This window comes from Protomyctophum parallelum, assembly GCF_964188405.1.
Source record: "Protomyctophum parallelum genome assembly, chromosome: 9".
NCBI lineage: Eukaryota > Metazoa > Chordata > Actinopteri > Myctophiformes > Myctophidae > Protomyctophum > Protomyctophum parallelum.
Genome location: NC_139706.1, coordinates 10,133,092 through 10,156,620, shown reverse-complemented (window position 1 = coordinate 10,156,620; position 23,529 = coordinate 10,133,092). Strand labels below are relative to the sequence as shown.

The 23,529-nt window shown below is 43.2% G+C and overlaps 1 protein-coding gene across 2 annotated transcripts in view; it reads left to right on the top strand.

Annotated features, from left to right (window-relative positions):
• Positions 1-5,052: 5,052 nt before the first annotated feature.
• Positions 5,053-23,529, top strand: part of LOC310864239 (uncharacterized protein) — a 38,871-nt gene continuing 20,394 nt past the window's right edge. For both annotated transcript variants that reach the window (XM_083772854.1, XM_083772853.1), the window contains exon 1: positions 5,053-5,583. In XM_083772854.1, coding sequence (XP_083628980.1) covers positions 5,579-5,583 — 5 coding nt within the window. In that variant the 5' untranslated portion in view covers positions 5,053-5,578. The remainder of the gene's footprint in view (positions 5,584-23,529) is intronic.

The window sequence follows — 23,529 nt, the reverse complement described above, 5'->3', positions numbered from 1 at the left end:
TTCATGCCCACCCCTAACCCTAACCATGCCTGTTCTGGGTGCATAAAAAAATGGGGGACCCTAAAAGATAAATGGCCTATAGGGGCCGTCATGTATAGGTCTTATTATAGGATCACATGACAAAAATGGGCCTTTTGCTTCTGTGATTTTGTGCTGACATTTAACCGCTGAGCTAATGTAGACTCCTGCTTTCTCTGTGGAGAATATAAATTTTGACCCTCAGCCCACAAAGTTTCTGTCAAACCGGAAAACCATTAAACCATAATTATGTGTCCAATGTAGACACTGACAAAAACGAAAGCCTGGTACCGAGGCTAGACACTGACTGACACAGAATGTCTCAATAGAAGAGCAGGGATACCAAAAACAGCCACCCAATTGTATAAGTTGCATACATATACTCTAGCTACCACACAGATTGGACAATGTTTTTTTAATACAATAGTTTTAAGGTAAACAAACATTTACATGTTGCGTGTTCTTTCTTTATTTAAAGGACCACTTCACCACTTTTCAACCTATCTTCATATAATAGGTCCTCAATCTGTCTGTGTCTCATAGGAGGGCTGTGGGCAGTTCAGAAAACCGTCCACCAGTGACATCATCGATGAGGAATCCTAGCTAATAGAAACTGCAGGCTTTCTAGTCCTGAAAAGTATACCGCTCTGTAGAAGTTGTTAGTATCATACCTCCATCTACAGGAATCCATCAGTAATACATATTGTTACATGAAGTACTCAGTAGAGGGCGTGCTGATACTTGAGGAATGAGGATGGAATGGATACACAGATGACTGCGAGCCAGTCTGTTGCCTCTCACAATTTTCAATTGCCTCCTACATATTATTGTATAATTATATGGAGATTCTTTTTAGGTGCCCCCACAGCTTAGGCCGGGGATATTGGTCCAATGGGAAACTATAGGATCCCTTCTCAGTGCATTGAAGGACACTGTCACTCAAAGCTTGTTTGACACGCAATTATGCATTTTCTCATGAACATGGTTCATTCTTTCAGTTTTTTCCTTTTTATAGCTTACTTGGCTTGGGTCATCGGCAGTCACAAGGACCTTCTGACCATGTCACTTGGAGTTATCTGGACAGCAGCCCAGACCTCTTAAAACAACTGTTGACCGGTGACCCTCTCCCCCCACACACCCTCTGCTCTCCAAACACATTCCTTCCCTTTCAAAGAAAGATGGAATGCAATTTTGAATATTTAAATGGTACAAAGGCCAGACTCTAACATCACTTTCAAGTGAGAACTCAAATACTTTCAATACAAACTCAAATCAAATAACTCAAAAACAGTTAACCAGTTGATGACCAATGATGAAGACACCAAGCCTAAAATGACTCACCAATGCAATGAGTAACAAAGGGCTAGCACAGGAGTGTATAAGAATCACCAAGAGGACTCGAAGGCAGCTGTCTTATGCTGGCAACATTTTTCATTGGCTTGTAAAACCTTCATTTTTTCACTTAAAGTACTTTTCGTGCATTTTGATCAAAGATCCTGGGAGGAGATGCATTTGAACTGATTTTAATAGAGCACGAAACTTGTTAGGTATGAGGAGACGCATAGCCTATGTGTCGAAGTTCCATTGCTGTCGACGCCGGGTCAAATGGTTCATGAGCTATATATGCTCGTTCAAAAGCATGGCCCCATCCTCCTCTAAATGTATAGGCTAGCTAGCTGACACAGATTAACAGTTGCTCAGAATGGTCTACTCTACTGTGTGTGTGTGTGTGTGTGTGTGTGTGTGTGTGTGTGTGTGTGTGTGTGTGTGTGTGTGTGTGTGTGTGTGTGTGTGTGTGAAAACATGGGAGGCCAAGCTGCCACTGACAAAAACTCTTGGCGCTCTGCTGTAAACGTAGCTGCGGTGAAGCTCAGCAACATCAGGCAGACAGACAGCTGCAATGCACAAACAAACGTGCTCGCCGAAAGGGTGACCAACCCACCCAGACCTCTACCGCAGCGCAGCTGCATCAGGAGTCAGGACAGGGCCGGGTTCAAGTGCACCAGTTGCCCGAGAATCTGTGAATCAAGGATCGGATTATACCAACATGAACGTGCCTGCCGCTGCTGTGTGTGTGGTGTGTGTGTGTGTGTGTGTGTGTGTGTGTGTGTGTGTGTGTGTGTGAGACGCAACTTGGCCTGTTGTAGTGCCACCATGCATGAGGCTGATTTGAAAACTGTCAAGTGGCATTTCTTCCTTAGCCTATAGTGGGAATAGGCATGCCGTGGATATGCACGGCTTGGGATACACTGGTGCCGCAAAGCTAAAGGACCCCTAACTCTAAACACTAAACTCCTCCTATGATCTTCGCAAGCGAAGAATCAGCCATCGTGTGTGTGTGTGCGTTGTGAAAGCTCAGTGCACTGTTTACACATGCCTTGCAGACGTAATGCATTCCTTCGCTGTCTCCCGTTCTACTTCTTTCCTCATTAGCAGGAAATAGTGCCTTCAGGAATGCTTCAGCATAGCCTACGGTGTTGATAACTTGGCTGCTATAATAATTCATGTCATCTCCTTTTCGCAGTTGTTACCACCACTTCTCTACTATAGGCCTACAGCTTTAGAATTTTTCGGTCGAATATTTGTTGCACTGTAATGAGTCATAATGAGTTGACCCCCGTTTCACTCATTCAATTCAAGTAGATTCGATTCAAAGGAGCTTTTCACTCATTCAATACAATTAAATTAGATTCAAGGTAGCTTTAATGGCATCGTGAAAACATATACGTTCGGTTTACCTTGCCAAAGCAAGTGTCAACATATAATAAAACCGTTGAAAAAGGGTACAGCCGCAGCATTGAGTGAACAGAGCTATGTGACATCGCAGCGTTAATTATAGGGTAAAGCTTTGTGAAACAAATAGCACCAATCTTTTGCAGTCATTTTGGGACAAATTCTTTCCTCAAAACTATACAAAAAAGTGCTCATATTTAAAATGTGTAGGCCTATAGCAGCTCTGTTTACATGTAGGCCTATATTATGTCTACATACACACGGTAGGCCATTCAACAGCCACGCTATGCTTAATTTATAATTCCGTCTGACTATTTTGGGCGCGCTGCCTACAGTGTCGTGCGACGACGAAATATAAATCCGCCAACGTCGCGTCTGGTCTATGTATGGAACAACCATACCACCCTGACATTACGAAGCCGACCGCTAGGGCGCGGTGTTGTGGTGCGGTTAACCATGAAGGCAGGGGCCGGGCTAAGGGCTGCCCTCACTGGGATGAGAACAGTGTTGCCATGTCCGCTTATTATAAGCACATTTGGGCTTGTTTTTCCGTAAAGTTGCTTATAGATATTGGTAGTTGCGGTTTTTTGGGGCTTGTTTGTTGTTTCTAAAGTGTAGTTGCTTATTTTGGCGTGTTTCTTAATCCTAATTCTCACACATTTCCATGTCAAGGACCCCCAGATTAATGTATTGGTCCAACTAATAGTAGAGGCTACAGAAGGGGTCCACGCGTTTGGATTTTTTGGGGGGATTTTTTGCATCCATAAGACCTCTACTATCCAGATTTTGATGATCCCAAGAACAATGTTTCAATGTTTTATTATCCCTATGAGACCTGCGGAAATGCTATTTGGAACACCGGCGAGGCTGTCTTTCGGAGACGGTGGCACGCTAATTTTAGAGATAGACCAAATTTGATTCTAGACAACCTCAGGTTTCCAATGGGACCAACCTTGTCATGCCACCTGGCCGGGAAGGGGGGTAAATACCTGATTGATTCAAAGTTTGACTACGTTTTGGCGGGTGAAAAACGGCAATAGCCATTTTTCAAAAGTTCCCTTAAGCTGTCACTTCAATATATGTGAATGAAAATGGGTTACAAGCCTCCCCTGTACAGACATGTCATGTACAAATTTATGCCAATTTCATGCAGCTTTGAGCAAGAACCATGCCGTTTTATACATGCAGTACAAATGTGTATGTCCGCCTATTGAAAAAAAAGGAGACTAATTTACTGTATCTATAGCTGTATGAGACCCCTGTACTGTTTCTATAGCTGTATGAGACCACTGTACCTTATCTATAGCTGCACAAGACCACTGTACTGTAAGTAGACCACTGTACTGCATCTATATCTGTATGAGACCACTGTACTGCATCTACTACTGTGCTGCATCTATAAACATATTAAATGTATCTATAAACCACTGTACCGCATACAATATATAGCCCATTATATGCAGTACACATCAATAGACCCCATACTTTGACCACTGTAGATCACTGTACTGCATCTTAAATACACTCAACACAACATATATTTATAAAGCACATTTAAAATGATCAGGTCACCCAAAGTGCTGCAGGTTAAAATACAATTGTTCTACCATGACAGCGACACAGACGCAGAGAAGGCTCCCTTGACTCAAATACACCAGAGTAAGGCCAAGTGTCAGGTGGACAAGGACGGACACATGCACACTGCACAGACGAACATAGTCAAACTTTGAATCAATTAGGTATTTACCCCCCTTCCCGAACAGGTGGCATGACAAGGTTGGTCCCATTGGAAACCTGAGGTTGTCTAGAAATAAATGGTATCTCTATCTTTGCTCTATCTCTAAATTTGAGCGTTCCGCAGTCTCCGAAAGACAGCCTCTCCAGTGTTCCAGATAGCATTTCCGCAAGTCTCATAGGGGTAATAAAAAAAAGACACTTATGGTAAGCTTTGTTCTTGGGATCAACAAAATCTGGATAGTAGAGGTCCTATGGATGCAAAAAAATCCAAACTAGAAAAAATAATGAAGGGGGTGCGCATGGACCCCTTCTGGAGCCTCTACTATAAGGACCCTACAACATATTTTGTGCCAGAGACCTCCATACCAGATTTATGTTTTATTTTATTTTATCACAAATATTCTACATTTGTCACTTTTTTCCAAGATTTTTTAATAGCTTTCTTTTGTGCTTGGACCTGGTTGCTTATTTCTCTCACACAATCTGGCAACACGGATCCTAGCCTACTTTGAAGCTGGCGGCCGGCGGGGCGGGTTGGACGTCCATGAATTTACATATTATAGACTCTGCTAGTACGAACGACGACCGACCGACCGGGACAAGGCGAGCGTGTGGGACGAACGAAAAATCCAACATTTGCGAACGTGTCGAAAGGAATTGGGGGTCGCAAAGAAAGCGATATCTAGTGGAGTGGAGGCAGGCAGGGGGGAAACAAAGTTGTAGATAATTTTTTTTGGGGGGGGGGGGTTTGGTTGGTTGGTTATAAAAAAGGAGTGTGGGATAGTGATTGGAGTTGACAAGCAGGCTGCTCCACTACTGTATGCACTCTGCTCCCCGCTCCTCCTCCTCCTCCTCCCCACAGTCCACACCACCACAACCAGGAAACCCGTCGAGGTGCGCTGCCTGCTTCTTTATACCATACTCCCGACCCCTTTTCGCCGGGGGTTTAGATGTGTGTCGCCGCCGATTTTTGTCGTTTTTTCTTTTGCTGTTTTGCTTATTAAACCTCCCACCGGGCTTCAGATTCAGACCTGAAGTGGCACAAGCTGCATAACAAGGAGAGGATCTCCACCAGCACTCTGGCCGAACAATGAGGTGGGTAAAGCGGGTCAAATAATGGGATCGCCTCTCCTCCTCTCTATCTTCATTGTGTTGGTTGGTGGAGCTAACATTCTGTGTGTGTTTTTTGAACTGCTGTGCTGTATAACAATAGTTTGCATGGAAAACTCTGAACGTCACACCACACCACAATACACAAAGGATGCCCCATCATTATTATAAAGGTTTATTTGAAGAGAATCGTATAGTTTTTACTAGACACACGACCAGTGAAGCAGTGGAGTGTTTAAATATATTTAAACGGTCATCTCGAGGAAAATCAATGGGGCGTGAGTTGGCTGCTTTTTACGATGTTGTCTCTATGAACTAGGTTCCCATTCCAAAGAACACTTTTTGTGTGTGATCCTGGGAATGAATAGGTTGCTTTGCGTGTCTGTCAGCGCCCAGTGCCAGTTAGAAACTTCTGTTCTGTTTGTATCGTCCACACTCCACACAGTCCACTCCACACACTGACTGACTGCATCTCGACCAGTTCAGAGTGTCTGCTATAATCAGACATACTCAGAGGTGAGGGTAGTAGAGCAGGTCCGATGACACAACAGCCACATTGTTTTGTATCTGCTACAAACACAACTTTCTTTGAAGTTTGAACGGTCCTGTATTTTTGGCTGCAGCCGAACTTGCACATGGGTCCGTGTTTTTCCCCGTACATCACACTCTGCTACGTGTGTGTGTGTGTGTGTGTGTGTGTGTGTGTGTGTGTGTGTGTGACTGTGTGTGTGTGTGTGTGTGTGACTGTGTGTCTGTCTCAATTTGGGAGTGGGGCAAGGCAGGGCTGCTCGGGCTGTGCGTGGAGAGCTCAAGTCCACGAATTCCACATCCTGTCACAGCCTGTGCACTTGGTAATTATTATACTTTGAAGCCACCCGCTCTTCACTCGGTTGGATGTTTTCCCCTTCTCTCTCTCCATCAGATTCAAACTGGCCTTGGTGACCCCCCACCTAGCCTGTAAACATGGAACGAATGTGTCACTTTCACTTGGACAATTTAACTATGATGTGCGAGCCTGCCTACAGAGATTCAGTGTTGAATGTTAGCCTATCTCTGATTCTCCATAACAACCTCCTATTAGTTTCAGTTGTTGCACCATGGGTTGATCTAGGACTTTTATTTATTTTACACACCACCAACCAACAGTAAATTACTACACCCAAGAATACGATAAGAGTCCTATTGTAAGGTCCCTCTAATGTCCTGGCATATTGCCCATCCTGTCCTGTCAGCATGCACATTCCCGACATTGACACAGTTTTAATTGGAATAGCATTGATTCCACCACTTCCACTAACGTCATCAATATATATAGCCTTTTCCCAATGATGGGATCTGGTTTGCTCATTCTGCCCTTATTTGACTGACCCTATGTTGTATGAATGTCTGGCAATTCAATTTCAGACCATAAAACGGGTCACGTCACCTTGCGTAATAGGTGAGGAATGGAATGCTGTTACACATTGAAGTTCATTGTCTCCTGTGGCCCTGGAATGTAAATGTTGACAGAAGAAGTTCATTTGATTAAAAAAAAAAGAGGCTTCCACAGTTTTCCCTCAGTGTCTGCGAGCAACAACACAGCATATTAGCACCCCCAAGTTCCCAACATAACTTGGTGCTTCTGTCAATAGAAGCCTCCCTTGCTGTTCACACATTCAGTGAGTGGGATACTTTCAGAATCCTTCTGCAGTGTGACCAGGTTTTAGAGCGTTGGTCTCCTTTTTAAAAATGAAAGAATAGACCTCATGTTGAACATGAGATTCATTGTACTCCTCAACCATGTCAGTTACCACCATATACCAATTGAACCTTATAATTAATATAGATTATGCTGGAATCTGCTTCGGTATAAGCATTTCTGACAAAGACGTTTCTCCCCACATGTTTTATCGCTCTCTTCTTTTGACACAGGAAGTGCATCAGTCTCTTGCAATGATATGATAACATTATGATTCATTGTTATTGTCAGAGTGGTGACTCTGCTACTATGACTCGCCTGCTATGCCTGTCTGCGACTAAATGACTACCTGATTTTGGCACAAATTGCACAGCTCAGCTGCCTCTGGGTTCAAGAATGCGCACACACACTCAGGTGTAATGTGGCTGTTAAGACACCCTGTTTTTCAATTTAACAAGTTGTTCTGTGAGTCTCTGTCTACAATCATTAGGATGCCTGGAAGCAATGCTCTGAGAAGCAGTGGATGATGACTGCTCAGCTTCACCCTTTGCACTTGTGTCTGAGCTTGTTATTGATCCAACTTAAAAGCAGGGAAATGCTCTCCTCCCCAGTCTCCTCTGTGTCTCGCCTCCCCACTATTTACAGTCTAGATATCCTGGGATATAGTCAGCTACTTTTTATAGTCGGACAAACGGGATTGTCGGACTAATGCGCAGTCCCCCAATAGCTGTTGTTTTGACTATATTATCGACCCTTTTTTCCCCGAAAGACCTCCCGTATTGTTTTTTGATATTTGGCTTCTTGTGGCAGGGTGTTGTGTAATCTTTATTACAGAATGTGAGTAGATGTTGGTTGATATATTCATGTCTCCACTTGTCTCCATACTTCCTTTTTGAGTTGTTTTCTTTCTTTTCAAGTCAGATTTCAGTGACACTTTTAGTGCTGGATCAGTAGGACCTTTTCCTGTAATGCTATTTTTCTCCCTCGTTTTATGTTTTCTGAATATTACAAATGGCATACATGAATAGTGAATAAGTCTGCATAAGCATTTCTTTCCTCATGAATATGACTATTGCATCCAGCTGAGCATCTATTGCAAGTGTAGCCAGTTGCCACATTTCAAATATTTTCTCTTTTGAACAAATTAGCTGTGCAACTGCAAAATGTCGTTATGAAAAACAGTGTTTATAAACACTGTGTGAAGGGCCGCATGTGGATCTGCACTTCAGAAAGATGTACCGTTAGTGTGACAGCATGGCTAAGTGTTTACAATAATCATCATAGCTCATGAATACATTTTTGAGGCTAGCCCCTCCTATATACAGGTTTAATGTTTGTCTTTAGTTCAATGTTTGTTTTGTAAACACCATTGACAATGAACTTAAGGGAGAAGTTACTCAAGTGCCTCATTACGTCATATTGTCTCTTTATTGATAATGGCGTTTAATGTTTGTGTTGGCACCATTTGTTTTACATCACCATTACATCACCTAATCAACATGAGTTAGACTTTAATATATTATGCCCCTCACTTCACACGGCTACAATTTACCCCCATCAGTCCTCCCTCCTCTCACACGTATAATAAATGGGCCTTTATGCCCGCCTTCCCTTTGGATTACTAACGCTGTGCTACAGGAGTTGCTCAACATACAAAACCTTCTATTGTCTCTGCAGTGACAAATCCAGTTTCCTCAGTGGTGGCTGCTGCTGTTTTTCTTTTTTATAGCCAGTTTAGGCTGTTTACACTCAACCCTCTGTGGGATTATTCTCTATGTTCTTCTCTAACCTTGACCATTACCAGATTTTTGTGAGGGGTGCTAGCCCCTCCTATAAACAGCTATTGTAATGTGTACAAGATTCCTGTCTTAACACAAACATTAAATGCCATTGACAATGAATGGAGAATTCACGTCATATGTGTCTGAGCAAATTGGCTGTCCGTATGTCGGTGGAAACCCTTGGCCTATAAGGGACCACCATTCTTGGTGACGTAACTAAGATATGTTTCAAAGGTCAATAAGAGCGCCCCTCACTTCACGGGTGTGATTATTTTTGAGGGGCGCTAGCCCCTCCTATACACAGGTTTAATGTTTGTCTTTAGTTCAATGTTTGTTTTGTAAACGCCATTGACGACAATGAAGGGAAAATTTACGTCATATTGTCTCTTTATTGTTAATGGCTTTAATGTTTGTGTTTGCACCGTTTGTTTTACATCACCATTACAATCACCTAATCAACATGAGTTAGACTTTAATATATTGGCGCCCCTCACTTCACACGGGTGTGATTTATTTTTAATCAACAATTCAACATAACTAGTTTTTCTACAAGCATAACCTTTTGAAACTAGCCCTCTGGAGTTAACCTTTTCCTTGAAGATATCATTAGCATTGAGGGGAAATTGTTCGGTCAGACTCGGTCTGCTAGGAATCCTCAAGTCCTAGCCTAGGACCGGATAGACTACAACTAGGCATGTGTCATTATGGTAAGTAAGGACCGGTTGCTTGTTAATGTGGCAAACAAGAGATGAAACAGGGCTTTTGGTTATTGAGGTAGGATGCTGCTATAGCCTATATGTCTGCTATGGTCACTCATGACACATAAATAAATAAAAATACATGCAAAAGAGGACACATGGAGGTTGAAGAGGGACATTTTCACCTGCAATTCTTTCTGCTTTAATTGTTCAGATGGGAGATAGAAAACCAATGGGCAGAGAGAGAAGAAAATGCTAGGTAGTTGGGATTCGAATCCGGGGATCAGATGTAGAGTTTCTGGCCGGCTCCATATATGCAGATCTAGTATGTCAAACCATGTATGGCTATATCCAGGGTTTGATGAGGTTAGTGTCGTGATTTTCATATATGGAGATCCATGTGTTGTACCAACTTGGTCATTTGCAAGTGTGACTCGCGTCGCGACAACCACACTGGTTGTCATGAGACCGTCACAATATGACCATATATTGACATTCCCATATATTTCTCCTGTTTTTCATTGACCAAAAATGCACAATGAAAAAAAAATTAACAGGGTTAATGGCCATATAGTGCGTCCTGAGTGTAGACTCCAGGGTTTGATGATGATCGACATCGTTGTGATCTTCAGAGTCAGACGGCCATATATGGAACGTTTCACGAGGCGTGACGGACTGACAACCTCCAGGAGTGTGTCACGAGGCGTCGTGATCTTCATATATGGTATGGAGACAGCGATATATGGAGCGTGTCACAAGGCGTGACGGACTGACAGCCATATATGGAGGCGTGAGCGATGGACAGGTTTTGCAGGTTTTCTTAGTAATCAATAATAGTTACCGAATGATGTAGTATCACTTGAAGTCTATAAAGTCTATAAACACTGAGAAACATCCAGAGTAGACAGTAGACACCCTGGCCGTGGCATCATTGTCAATGATGGGAAGTCTGACATCATCGTGAAACCAAAGCTCATTGTGTTTCAAGAGATGCTGTAATGATATAATGTATGGTCGGCATTGGCTGCATCTAATGGACGGACGGACGGACACACACACACACACACACACACACACACACACACACACACACACACACACACACACACACACACACACCCCCCGCCGGCCGCCACCCTATAATGGGAGTGTAATGGACAGCAGTCTGTGTGTGCTATAAACTGCTTTGTATTACCAGCCATCTCAAGCACTCTTATCTCTCATCTATTCTGACCTCTACTCCATTCGTGTAGGGTGATGGTGATCAGCATTAGACGCATGGTAGCATTTGTGCATAAATAAGTATTTGCTTTGCAGGTCTATTGGACCAGCAGCTCCATATATCTTCTATCAGCAGCATTGGTCTGCCTGCCAGTTGACCCAACAGCCTCTGTTGGACTAACTACTAACTAGTGGCTAGTTAGTGGCAGAGCCTTAGATATAGACAGAGTTACGCAAACTTCGTTCACTTCATGGGGCCAGTCCAATGGCGGCTCTCCTACATAGACTTCAATTGAGAATGGGGACCTGGACCGGAGGTAGGCAGAAATGTATTGGACTCAGGCAACAACCAAGCTTTAATGATCTTAAATTCCTTAGATTGATTTGTAGAAATAGTACAACAAAAACATTAAAGAGACTTTAGTTGTTACTGCGCAACTCCAGCTTGTCTCAGTTCAGGCTGCATGAACAGCGCTCATTCTGTTTCTGCCCCCTCAATATAGTAACTCTTCTATTAGATGGCTCTGGTTAGTGGCTAGTTACTAGCCAATCACAGATTGGCTAATAGTCTGTCCCAGCTCCAGGCTATGGTATGTGGTGAGGGGAGAGTCTATTGTCTACAGTTTTGTTTACTTAGCCATGTTAGTTCTTACTCAGTGCTGATCACAACAGAACTTGGACATTTTAAGTTATTTAACAGATTTTGGTGTCCTGGTTGAATGATGCACAGCTGAAGATGTTTGGTTTGGTGGGTCAGCCAATTCTTTTATGAAATACCTCATGAATTCCTCGTGGGCTAACCTGATAAAATGTGAATATTTTTTAAGCACATTTAGAGAAATAGCCCAGAGAAAATACCGAGATGGATGCACACTCGTCAAAGCACCTCCATAAGCTCCATTCATAAAAGAAGCTGGCAATTTGCAAAGAGGACTCATGCAGTAAAAAATTAATAAACTGATAAAATGATCCTTTTGTGGTTCTCTATCCTTTTTTTTTTAAGATATTTTTTTGCGGCTTACGCCTTTTATTGTTTTTTTTTGAAGGGACAGACAGTAGGCTGACAGGAAACGGGAGAGAGATGAGGGAAGACATGCAGTAATGGCCGTGTCAGGCTCGGGAGTCGAACCCGCGGCACACTGCGGCTGGATTACCAGTCGGGTGCCCAGACGGTTACGCCACCGCCTGGGCGTGGTTCTCTATCCTGATTGGATACAAATTTTATCCAATCTGAAAATGTATACTGTGAGAGATGGGGCGACCCCTGTTACTGAACACTATAGCAATAATTACTATCGTGATATAGAGCTTTATATACGGTACAATGTTTTATTGTCTCCACCAGGCCGAAGACATTGGGATGTTTTGCCCTCCGTCCGTGTGTGTCTGTCCGTCCGTCCATTACAGCTACTTTCTGTCACCGTTAACCCGGTCGATGGCAAACTTTACACACACTCTCCCTGGATGCCAGAACGGCCTGTTATAGGCTGAGGAATATATCCCACCCTTTTCACATTGGCCTGTTATAGGACCACTGATGCGTTGTTACCGTGGGAGAGTTATCAGATAGTCCAATAAACAGGCCGTAAACATAAGACATGTGATGTGCATATGAACAGCAAAGACATAGATGAAAGCAAATACGACCTGTTACATCACGAATCAGATTCCATCATATCAGTCCGTGGGTCGGGGCGCCCCTTGAAGCGCAGGCCAGAGGGGTCGTCTGTCCTGGAGAATTCTGACGTGTCTCTACTTTTTCAGACACTATATAGAAATCTTTGTCTCTCTGTGACCTTGCTTGAATCTTTAATCGTGAAAATGCGGCACAAATCTTTGAATATATATTCTTTCAGAAGACATTTCTTTTATTTCGACATCAGGCCGTGGGTTAAAACGTACTGTTAGTGTTTTCGATAAAGTACCAGTATAGATTATTTCTACCTCAAATTTCTTGCAAGTTGCAACTATCATCAGAGGTTTCTGTTGGAACCGGAATGACGTTATTCAACAGTAATGTTGTTGATATATTCTTTGAGTTGAGTTGAGTTGAGGCTACCTTCTAAACGTCTTTTCAGCCAGTACAGTAACAGTTGAGTTAGTCTAAACATATCAGATCTGTTGGATTAGAGAAAAGGCAAAGGAGGCATCAAGATTGATGGGATGTGGCTTGTTGCACAATAGTCATGTCAGGCCAAAGTCTACACAAGCACCCATATATCAAGAGTCATTTGTCAATTAAGAGGACAGAAAATCTGATATGAAGTCTGGCCTACTTTTGTTTTTCCCTACCCTTCGGGTCCATATATATATACATCCCCCCTGGAAGATATGGAGAGAGTGCACAAGTTGGGACAATGCAGGAAAAGGGGAGTTTCTCTGTCATTCTCTTCCTACGTAGGGGCTGTTCTTCCGAGCGGTATGCCTATTCTACCCCAGCATGAGTCAGGGAGGGAGGACGGCGTGCTCCAACCTGTAAAAGGAATTGAACTCGCTGAGAGAAGAGAGGTGATGATGATGATGTTCCAAATAAGGGCATAAAAGTCTGCCATGGATCTCTCTCTCTCACTCACTCACTCACTCACTCACTCACTCACTCTCTCTCACAAACTGCTTTAGAGGAAGGGAATAATTAACTCCTCAGTTTCATCCAGTGGTGGACAAAATACTCAATTGTTTTACGTAAGTAAAAGGATCAATACTGCATCGTAGATGTACTCCGTTACAAGTAGAAGACCCATATTCAAAATGTACTAGTGTAAAAGTACAAAAGTATCGGCATAACATGTACTAAAAGTACTCCAGTATTGCAGAATGTTCCATCTCACAAGTTCAAAATGTATAAACATCTTTTTGAAAATAGCCGATCTTCAAGATCAGTCACAATGTGTCGCATTGTGAGCTTGAAGATCAGCTATTTTCAAATGGCCAAAATGTATATAGGGCTCAAGTGTAATTATAATCTAAATCAAGTAACAAATAATTGTAGTGGAGTAAGCGTACATTATTTGGATCCGAGATGTAGTGGAGTGGAAGTAAAAGTACCGAAAATTGGAAATACTCCAGTAAAGTACAGTACTTAAGTAAATGTACTTAGTTACTTTACACCACTGGTTTCTTTTTAGTGGTCAGACACCAAGAAATGCATGAGACCGTGTGGTTCAAAAATAATGTCTCATCGTTTCCACAACATTTGGAGGAATATGTGCTAAATGATGCCAGAGGATTGTAGAGGCAGCAGATGAGTCAGCACGCAAAGAATGCTGAGGGGTTTTTACATCTTAAGAGTGGCGGGGACGTTTCTGAGTGGCTGAAGTACTAAAAAGAATTGCAGTCTAGTAGAAACATTTTGGGTGAACGTGTATGTGCCATTCAGACAGTCAGACATTCAGTGTGTGTATTGCATGAGGATAGAGAGAGGGTGTAGGGCTGGGTGATATGGACCTCAAATATCACTAAATCTTTTATCAGAATATCATATATGTGGATATTGATAATATCATAACGCAAACGGCTATTTAAATTAAATCATGCGCACAAAAATGCTCCCGTGGGTACGGAATACTGTGTAACTTTTTTTTTTAAAAGAAAATATGTGAAATATGTGGCCTGGGCCATGGCTCAGTGGTCCAGGCACCTTGGCTGGAAATCCAGTCTGGCAGTGTGCCGCGGGTTCGACTCCCGATCCCAACGGCCTTTACTGCATGTCTTCCCCCCCCATCTCCTACCCCACTTCCTGTCAGCCTACTGTCCATCCATAAAGGCGAAAGCCACAAAAAAACATAAAAATGTGAGATATGAAATATCATTAATTTGTTCAAAATAGATGATTCCATCCTGAATGATGGAATTTAGAAGACAAAGGCGTTGGAATGTTTTGTTTACTTTCATATAACTAAACCTGTACGTGCCCGTTGCAGTTGGCCACCGGCCTACTTGGGAACGATGCAACTTGGCAACGTATACTTTCATATAATATTGATTCAATATTAACCCGTGTAGGCACCGCTATAGAGCGTCGCAGTCCCGCCCCCTTTCAGAACAACGAGTGGCCCATGTGATTCTCCATTCATTTTCTCCATAGGCTTTTCAAAAAGTATTTATATAAAGACGGTTACGCCGCGGACAAAGCCAACTCGGATCGTAACAAATCATGACAACAAACACAATATTTTGGGCCGATCAAATAATTAGAAGAAAATAAAGGCAGGATACAATACTATTTGTTTTGTTTTTCTTCTTATAAATGATTTGATCGGCCCAAAACATTGTGTTCATAGTCATGATTTGTCACGATCCAAGTTGGCTTTGTCCGCGGCGTAACCGTCTTTAAATAAATACTTTTTGAAAAGCCTATGGAGAAAATGAATGGAGAATCATTTCCTGGGCCACTCGTCGTTCTGAAAGGGGGCGGGACAGTGACGCTATAGGACTGCTTTCTGTGAAAATGGGGAACTTGAGTACTAGCACTCCTTTTTTACAATGGGAACAGGCCTTTTTTCTGTCATTGACAACTTGTATAAAATAAATCACCACATTACCATATTCAGATTAGATAACGTGTCTGTTTTGAGAGAAAGCAGGATCAACATGTGGAATAATGGAGCTATAGATCTCTGCTCTTGACTGTTGTGTTGATCAACTTTATGGGTGCTGTGAGGACAACGAAAACAGCCGATCTACACGCTCACTCACAACACATGCGTTCATTGCTAACGTGTGTGTGTGTGATATTTGTGATTAATGTGATTAATCCGTTCTCAAATCTTCTATTAACGGCTAGGTGTGCTGTCATGCTTATTTCAGCATGGCTGGATAGCCTATTTCAACCAGAAGAACTACCTGTAGTTGTAATATTATTTTATTTTTTCTCCTTTTATTTTTGGTTGACGTGAGTGACTTTATTTGAGGGGGGCTCAAGTACTAGTACCAGTGGTACTAGTACCAGTGGTACTAGTACCACTAGTACTGGTACTAGTACCCGTGGTTGGGATTCGGGAACCTCTGGCTTAAAGGACGACATCACCATATCACATTTTCTAGAACATACTATTTGATTTGTAAGCCAATTACAAAACAGTTCCAATTTCCAAACTTAGCCTCTTGCACCTGGGAAAATCACAGTATTTCAATATGGTGAAATTGAGGCCAATCATGGTAACACATTTATTTTTTAAATGTTTTTTTGTGGCTTTCGCCTTTTATTTTGTATATTTTATGGAGGGACAGACAGTAGGCTGACAGGACATGGGGGGGGGGGGGAAGACATGCAGTAAAGGCCGTCGGGATCGGGAGTCGAACCCGCGGCACACTGCCAGACTGGATTACCAGCCAAGGTGCCTGGACCACTGAGCGATGGCCCAGACCGGTAACCCATTTCTTCCCTCACTCTATCTACTGTTATGTCTGTGTGGCTTGAGTCTGTGTTGTGGAGTTTATCTGAGGTGCCACGATAGAGAAAGCTGTGTGGTGCATCTAGGCTCACATTCACGCTCCCCTCGGGAATATTGTGAAACTGTATCGACTGAAATGAAATGAATAATATCAGTATTATGATATTAACCCGAGGGCCACATTAAGTGAAGGTGTGGCCGCATGTGGCCCCCAGGTACATTATTGCATGTACTGTACAGTTACTAGAAGCTCGTCACGCGCTCAGAGTGAGAAACACAACGGTCTATGAGTTGCCGAACTGAACTGCACAAAATGTTCGCTCACAACTTGTTACCGGCGCAAATGTATATATATATATAATAATAAGTAACACTTCAAAAATGTGAGTTGTAGGAACTAGGTAGTGATTCAGTCTTGATATTCAGTGTTGCATTTTTGTTTTATTCAGGAAGAGAGGAAATTGTCAAATCAGAGTACCAGTAATCTTTTTTCCAGGGACATTTCAATAAGCACATGAACCTGTTTACATTTTCGTGATAGAAAACTAGAGACGTTGTTTCACTGATGTCACTTGACTTGATCAAAGATCAAGATCAAATAACTTCAGATTAGAACCCAGTAAAACCTCTCTCCTTCCCAACTTCCAAGGCATATTTTCTTTTTGTCCACGTCTCTTAAGAAAGATTAAGACAGGAATGAGGATTGCATAATTTATGAAGGTGGACCTTTCTTTTGCACTGTATCAGCATTCTGATTCATCATCCAACACTGAGAATTTGGGCCTCTATCTTTTATCAACTACTGAAAAGTGTGGGGGGGACGTGTATTATTGGTCATACAGTAGATGAGTAGACTGTGCAGATGGAATTGTGAGGTTTTATATGTTCTTTTCTTCTCTGTAATGTGACATTTTGGGATCACAGCCAAGATGGAGATAACCCCTGAATTCTCTTTGTGCTTCACTCTCTTTTCTTTCCTATTTTATGATGGTTGGTCACATGAGATTTACTAGTTCTATGTCCATTGTGATTAGGGATGCACCGAAAGGGAAATTCTTGGACGAAACCGAATACCAAATATCCAAATATGATTAATATTATACATCTTTTTTCCTACCATTGCTGTCATGGCCGTACCTTAAAGCTACCTGATTTATGGCAAAATAAATGGTTATGGCAAAACTATAATCACTATTATGGGTCCATAAAACATTTATTCCGCCCGTTTGAATGATTAATTGCATACACTATTCGGTGATATATTTTCTGCCTATTTGGGCCGAAAATGCATTTTTAGCCATTTTCTGACGAATATTTTCTGCGGCCGAATATTCGGTGCATCACTAATTGTGATGCTTATGCTATTATTCAGACACATTATTCATATTTGACAATGAGTCATGTATGATTCATTTATGAAGGCAGATAAATAATGTATAGCATTAGCTATTAATCCATCTTAAGCATGAAGCTAAAGCTTCATTGCCTACATTGTGAGTAAGGGTGTTAAACCTTTTAAGTGTTAAACTTATCTTCATATAATAGGTCCTCACTAATGATCATGATAAAATAGCTTGGTCTGTGTCTCATAGGAGGGCTGTGGGTAGTTTAGAAACCCGTCCACCAGTGACATCATCGATTGGGGAATCCAGGCTAATAGAAACGGCAGGCTTTCTATTCCCGAAAAGTTGCAATGCAAAAATGGAAGCCATCGTTCTCATAATACAAATCAAAATATTCTTCCAATTTATTCTTGTTTAAAAAAAGAAATTGTGGTATTTTAACATTAGTTAAAACATTAGTGAGGACTAATTATATGAAGGTAGGTTGAAAAGTGGTGAAGTGGTCCTTTAAGTGACATTTTAAGCTCAGAGTTAGTTTAACTCTCCATAAATTACAGTGTAGTAGTAGTCTTGCATAAGTTGCCCTGCCAGGCCTCATTTCAGATCACTTTGGATGTTGGTAATTATTACGTTTCCTTAAAGGAAAGGTACAGACTCTTTGTCAAGCTGACCTATTAATCATTATTTAGGGGTCTTGTCTTGCTATAATGTTGTAATGTCGAGACTGAGTGTGTTTCTTCTTTGGCACTGGCAAATCTTTTCAAATGGGGGTCCGCAGGCTAATTAGTGTCAGCCTTGACATGAAAAGGTTTGGGAACCAGTGAGTTAAAGAACCCCATGGGCATGGTTGGTGATCTGAAAGCTGAACATTATTAAAAATGGAAATGATGGCATCCATTATGAACTCTGGGTAAGATAAAGGCTGGTGGTATTTTAAAATGAATCCAGTGGTCTCTGTAAACCTTGTGTAACTTTGGAAATCATCACTTTTATTAACCTATTTTGGGGCGTCAACCCCTTTTGGTGTTTCAAGCATTCTGTTATACTTTAGCTATTGAAAAATAGCAGATCTACAAGCTCATAGCGCGCCACCGAGTGGCGTCGTAAAAATGCTGCAATTTGTTTTGAATAGGTATATATTCTTTCAGAGCGAACGTTTTTTTTATTTCGACGTCAGGCCTAAATGGGTTAAGCCCTCTCTTAATTGAATACTCGTTAATACCTGTTGTGTGCACTGGGTGGGCACAAGTTGTCTCTCGAATTGCAACACGGCACATTCCTGTACCGGCAAATAAAGCATTTCTGAGTCTCTGTAAGAGAATGAAGGAAGAGAAGAGAAGAAAAGGAGTGAGTGATGAAAGAGTGAGCATATGGTGGGAGGGTCAGGTAAATGGGGGAGGAGGGCAGGAGAGGCTGAGCCACTGGGCTTGACTGTACTTGTCGGTGCGTTTGGGGGAAAAGTTCTGAGAGCAAAGCCATATACAGACATTTCCAAGAGACTGTGTATGTGTGTGTGTGTGTGTGCCCCAGCCGTGCAGTGTACTTTCCTGTTAACCCTTCACTGACTGTGGAACCGTAGCAAGAGGAGGAACCCCATTCTGACTGTATTAAAAGCAATGAATAAGGACAAATGTAGCTCAGATGGCATGCGTTTGACTTTCAGATGTGTGTGCCAACTTAAGGTTTTGCATAATACATACCACTCTATTTTGTGGGATTTTTAGGAGGGAAAGGTGTCATTGCTAGATGGGCTTTTTACCTCTACATTCCAGTGTCGGAGCCAAGCATAGCCTATAAACCCCAGACAAAATCCAAGTCAACTGTGCACTGCTCACATAAGGCCTACAGTAGTATAAACTAACTAAATCAAATAATACGACAAATAACCTTTTTGCACTGGCGACTTATTTTGACATGATTCTATATTTCTTCCCCCCTGTCTCTCCCTTGCTCATTTTGAAGATTTTCTCCTGCATGCGATGTCATCTGAAGCCAGGCCTGGGGATTCTGTCTATTTTGGCACATCGTATCACGCAAGCTGGCTGAATTGCATTAGTTGTGATATTTTTGGGATCGTGCACCTCTAAAGCTGCAGTAGCCGCTCACTTAGTAGCTGCTCTCCCCAGTGAACAACTGTGGTCTCTGTTGCTGCAGGAGGGACTTGAATTAAATGTTTATGGTTTCGCCTGTCGCGGTGCATTCCGCTGCTAAATCCAATGCCCTGTCAGATCCCACATGGTCCCCTTTGGAGCGGGTCAACAACACATGCACGCACGTGTTGGCATGTGGCAGGTTGACAGGTGTGTGTGTGTGTGTGTGTGTGTGTGTGTGGTGTTATAGTATGCAAGTCCATGTGCTTTTTCTATGTGCGAGTGCCACACACGCTTTTATAGTCTCAATATCAGTAGTTCAATAATTAATCTCCTCACTTTCTCTCAGCCTCTCTCCTGAGCCCTCCCTTGGCTTTCTCTGCCATTAAAATGCATGCATGAGTTTCCCAATCCTCTGTCTGGGTCCCTCCCTGTTCCCACCAGTCCTGGCCTGTCAACACAGTCAGGAGCATGCTTAGTAGACAGAAGAACATCTCAATGTATTTGTTTTTGAGCGGTGCCAAGCCCTCCTTTGTATGTGTATGCGTGTGTGTGTGTGACCTATTGACCCCTGCAGCTGATACTGCTATAGTTGCACTGCTCAGTTCGCACAGGTATGATTTATTTATTTTTTTTAAACACAGTTTTGCTCCTTGTGCAAGACGCTGAACCCCCCCCCCCCCCGTGTGTGTGTGTGTGTGTGAGATATATATATCTCACAACGGGTAAGGACTAGTATATATAATGCACCATTTATGATTTATGTAGGCTTTTCCACATATGGCATTTATTTAATACAAGACTGTAGAAAGAAAGCCAGTCAAAGAAAAGTGATTCAATGTCAATTAAGAATAGTTTTTCTGACAACCTGGTTGACACGCCTACATTTTAATGATTGTATCTAGAGCTGTGTGATGTATTCATCACAAATATGAGACTAGATAGATATCATCCCACCTGCGATTTTGGTTGTGATATGAAATGTTGTCTTTTCTTGGTCTTAAAAGCTGCATTACAGAGAAGTGACAACATTTTCTGAACTTGTTATTAAACTGTTCTTAGAGTAGAGGTGCTCCGATCGATCGGCCACCGATTCACTCCAAATGACTTGATCAGTGATCTGCAATTTACCCAATCTGGAGAAAAACGATCTTTTATACGATTTAAGTTATATAAAAGTCTATCAGAATATATATTATATTATTGCTTTGCGTCTTTGTGACAGGCCTAAACATCTCCCATTCCTTCCCACAAACAGAGTTTTGACGTGTTTAGGCTCAAAATACTGTTTATTTGTCATTTGAATAACCAGTCATCCCCCCTACTTTATTTTAATGCATGTAGTCAATTCATTATGCCAATTCCCCATACATGTCTGTGTCGTCTTCTACACTGCTTCCCCTATTGGCTCACCTATCGGTGAGGAGCCCCCACTGGGAGGACCCTATTGGCTCACCTATCAGTGAGGAGCCCTCACTGGGAGGACCCTATTGGCTCACCTATCGGTGAGGAGCCCCCACTGGGAGGACCCTATTGGCTCACCTATCAGTGAGGAGCCCTCACTGGGAGGACACCTATTGGCTCACCTATCAGTGAGGAGCCCTCACTGGGAGGACCCTATTGGCTCACCTATCAGTGAGGAGCCCTCACTGGGAGGACCCTATTGGCTCACCTATCGGTGAGGAGCCCTCACTGGGAGGACACCTATTGGCTCACCTATCAGTGAGGAGCCCTCACTGGGAGGACACCTATTGGCTCACCTATCAGTGAGGAGCCCTCACTGGGAGGACCCTATTGGCTCACCTATCGGTGAGGAGCCCTCACTGGGAGGACCCTATTGGCTCACCTATCGGTGAGGAGCCCTCACTGGGAGGACCCTATTGGCTCACCTATCGGTGAGGAGCCCTCACTGGGAGGACACCTATTGGCTCACCTATCGGTGAGGAGCCCTCACTGGGAGGACCCTATTGGCTCACCTATCGGTGAGGAGCCCTCACTGGGAGGACCCTATTGGCTCACCTATCGGTGAGGAGCCCTCACTGGGAGGACACCTATTGGCTCACCTATCGGTGAGGAGCCCTCACTGGGAGGACCCTATTGGCTCACCTATCGGTGAGGAGCCCTCACTGGGAGGACACCTATTGGCTCACCTATCAGTGAGGAGCCCCCACTGGGAGGACCCTATTGGCTCACCTATCGGTGGGGAGCCCTCACTGGGAGGACCCTATTGGCTCACCTATCAGTGGGGAGCCCTCACTGGGAGGACCCTATTGGCTCACCTATCAGTGAGGAGCCCTCACTGGGAGGACCCTATTGGCTCACCTATCGGTGAGGAGCCCTCACTGGGAGGACCCTATTGGCTCACCTATCGGTGGGGAGCCCTCACTGGGAGGACCCTATTGGCTCACCTATCGGTGAGGAGCCCTCACTGGGAGGACCCTATTGGCTCACCTATCAGTGAGGAGCCCTCCCTGGGAGGACCCTATTGGCTCACCTATCGGTGAGGAGCCCCCACTGGGAGGACCCTATTGGCTCACCTATCGGTGAGGAGCCCTCACTGGGAGGACCCTATTGGCTCACTTATCAGTGAGGAGCCCTCACTGGGAGGACCCTATTGGCTCACCTATCGGTGGGGAGCCCTCACCGGGAAGGCCACCTATAGAGGGTATGCGCGTGACATCATCGTACCTGGAAGTTATGCGGGAACGCCCACTGAGTGGCAAAAAACTACTTTCTGGCCTTGACAGCCCATTCATCCAAACAGAAAAGTCTTGTCTGATTTTATTTGCATTAAACAATGTTAAACTCACCAACATTGCAGCTGTACGAAAAGCTTTAATTATCCTATTTCTATCTAGTGCCTCCTCACCGTTCCACATGCACTGCTGACGGGCGTCGCCCCGCCCCCAGCCCGTAGTAGTAGAGTTACTTAGTGCAGCAACACAGACGGCTATCCCAGTGCGAACTGCGCACACGTTCAGTTGTGCTCATATAATATATGGATGCTTGGCCAAGCCAGAGGCACCGCAGAGATTCAAACCCCTAGTCTAGTGGTAATGTCTCACTGGAGTCTGGAAGACCACAAAATGCTAACAGTTGCATGTAAATGCTGCTTGTCCCTAGTCTTATTTATAAGTACAGTAACAGGAAATGGGGAAAGAGAGGTGGCGAGTGACACACAGCAAAGGCCGTCGGGAACTCGAACCCGTGGCACGCTCGTCATCCACCCCATCTCACTCTTTTAGTTTTTATGTACCGTCACCTTTTCTTTTATACCCAAATCAAAGGAGCACTAATGGTCATTATAAGTTGGCACCATTTCTGTACTCACTTTGTATCTCAGCCAGGGGAGGGCTGCGGTCAGTTCAGAAACCTGCCTACCTGACATATAGATCGTCGCAGTTCCACTTTGTATCTCGGGAGGGCTGCGGTCAGTTCAGAAACCTGCCTACCTGACATATAGAGCATCGCAGTCCCGCCCTCTTTCAGAATGACAAGGGCACCAGAAGAGAATTTCCCCTCTGAAACGTCTATGGAAAAATGAATGAGAAATTCTCTTCCGGGGCGACTGCGACGCTCTATACATGACATTATTGATGATTCCAAACTAATGGAAACTAATTTCATTTCCTGGAAAGTTACCATGCAATAGAAGCCATTGTTCCTTCATTAATATTATTATTTTTCTGAAAGTTTGAAATGACCAAACCTGGCTACCGCCGATGAT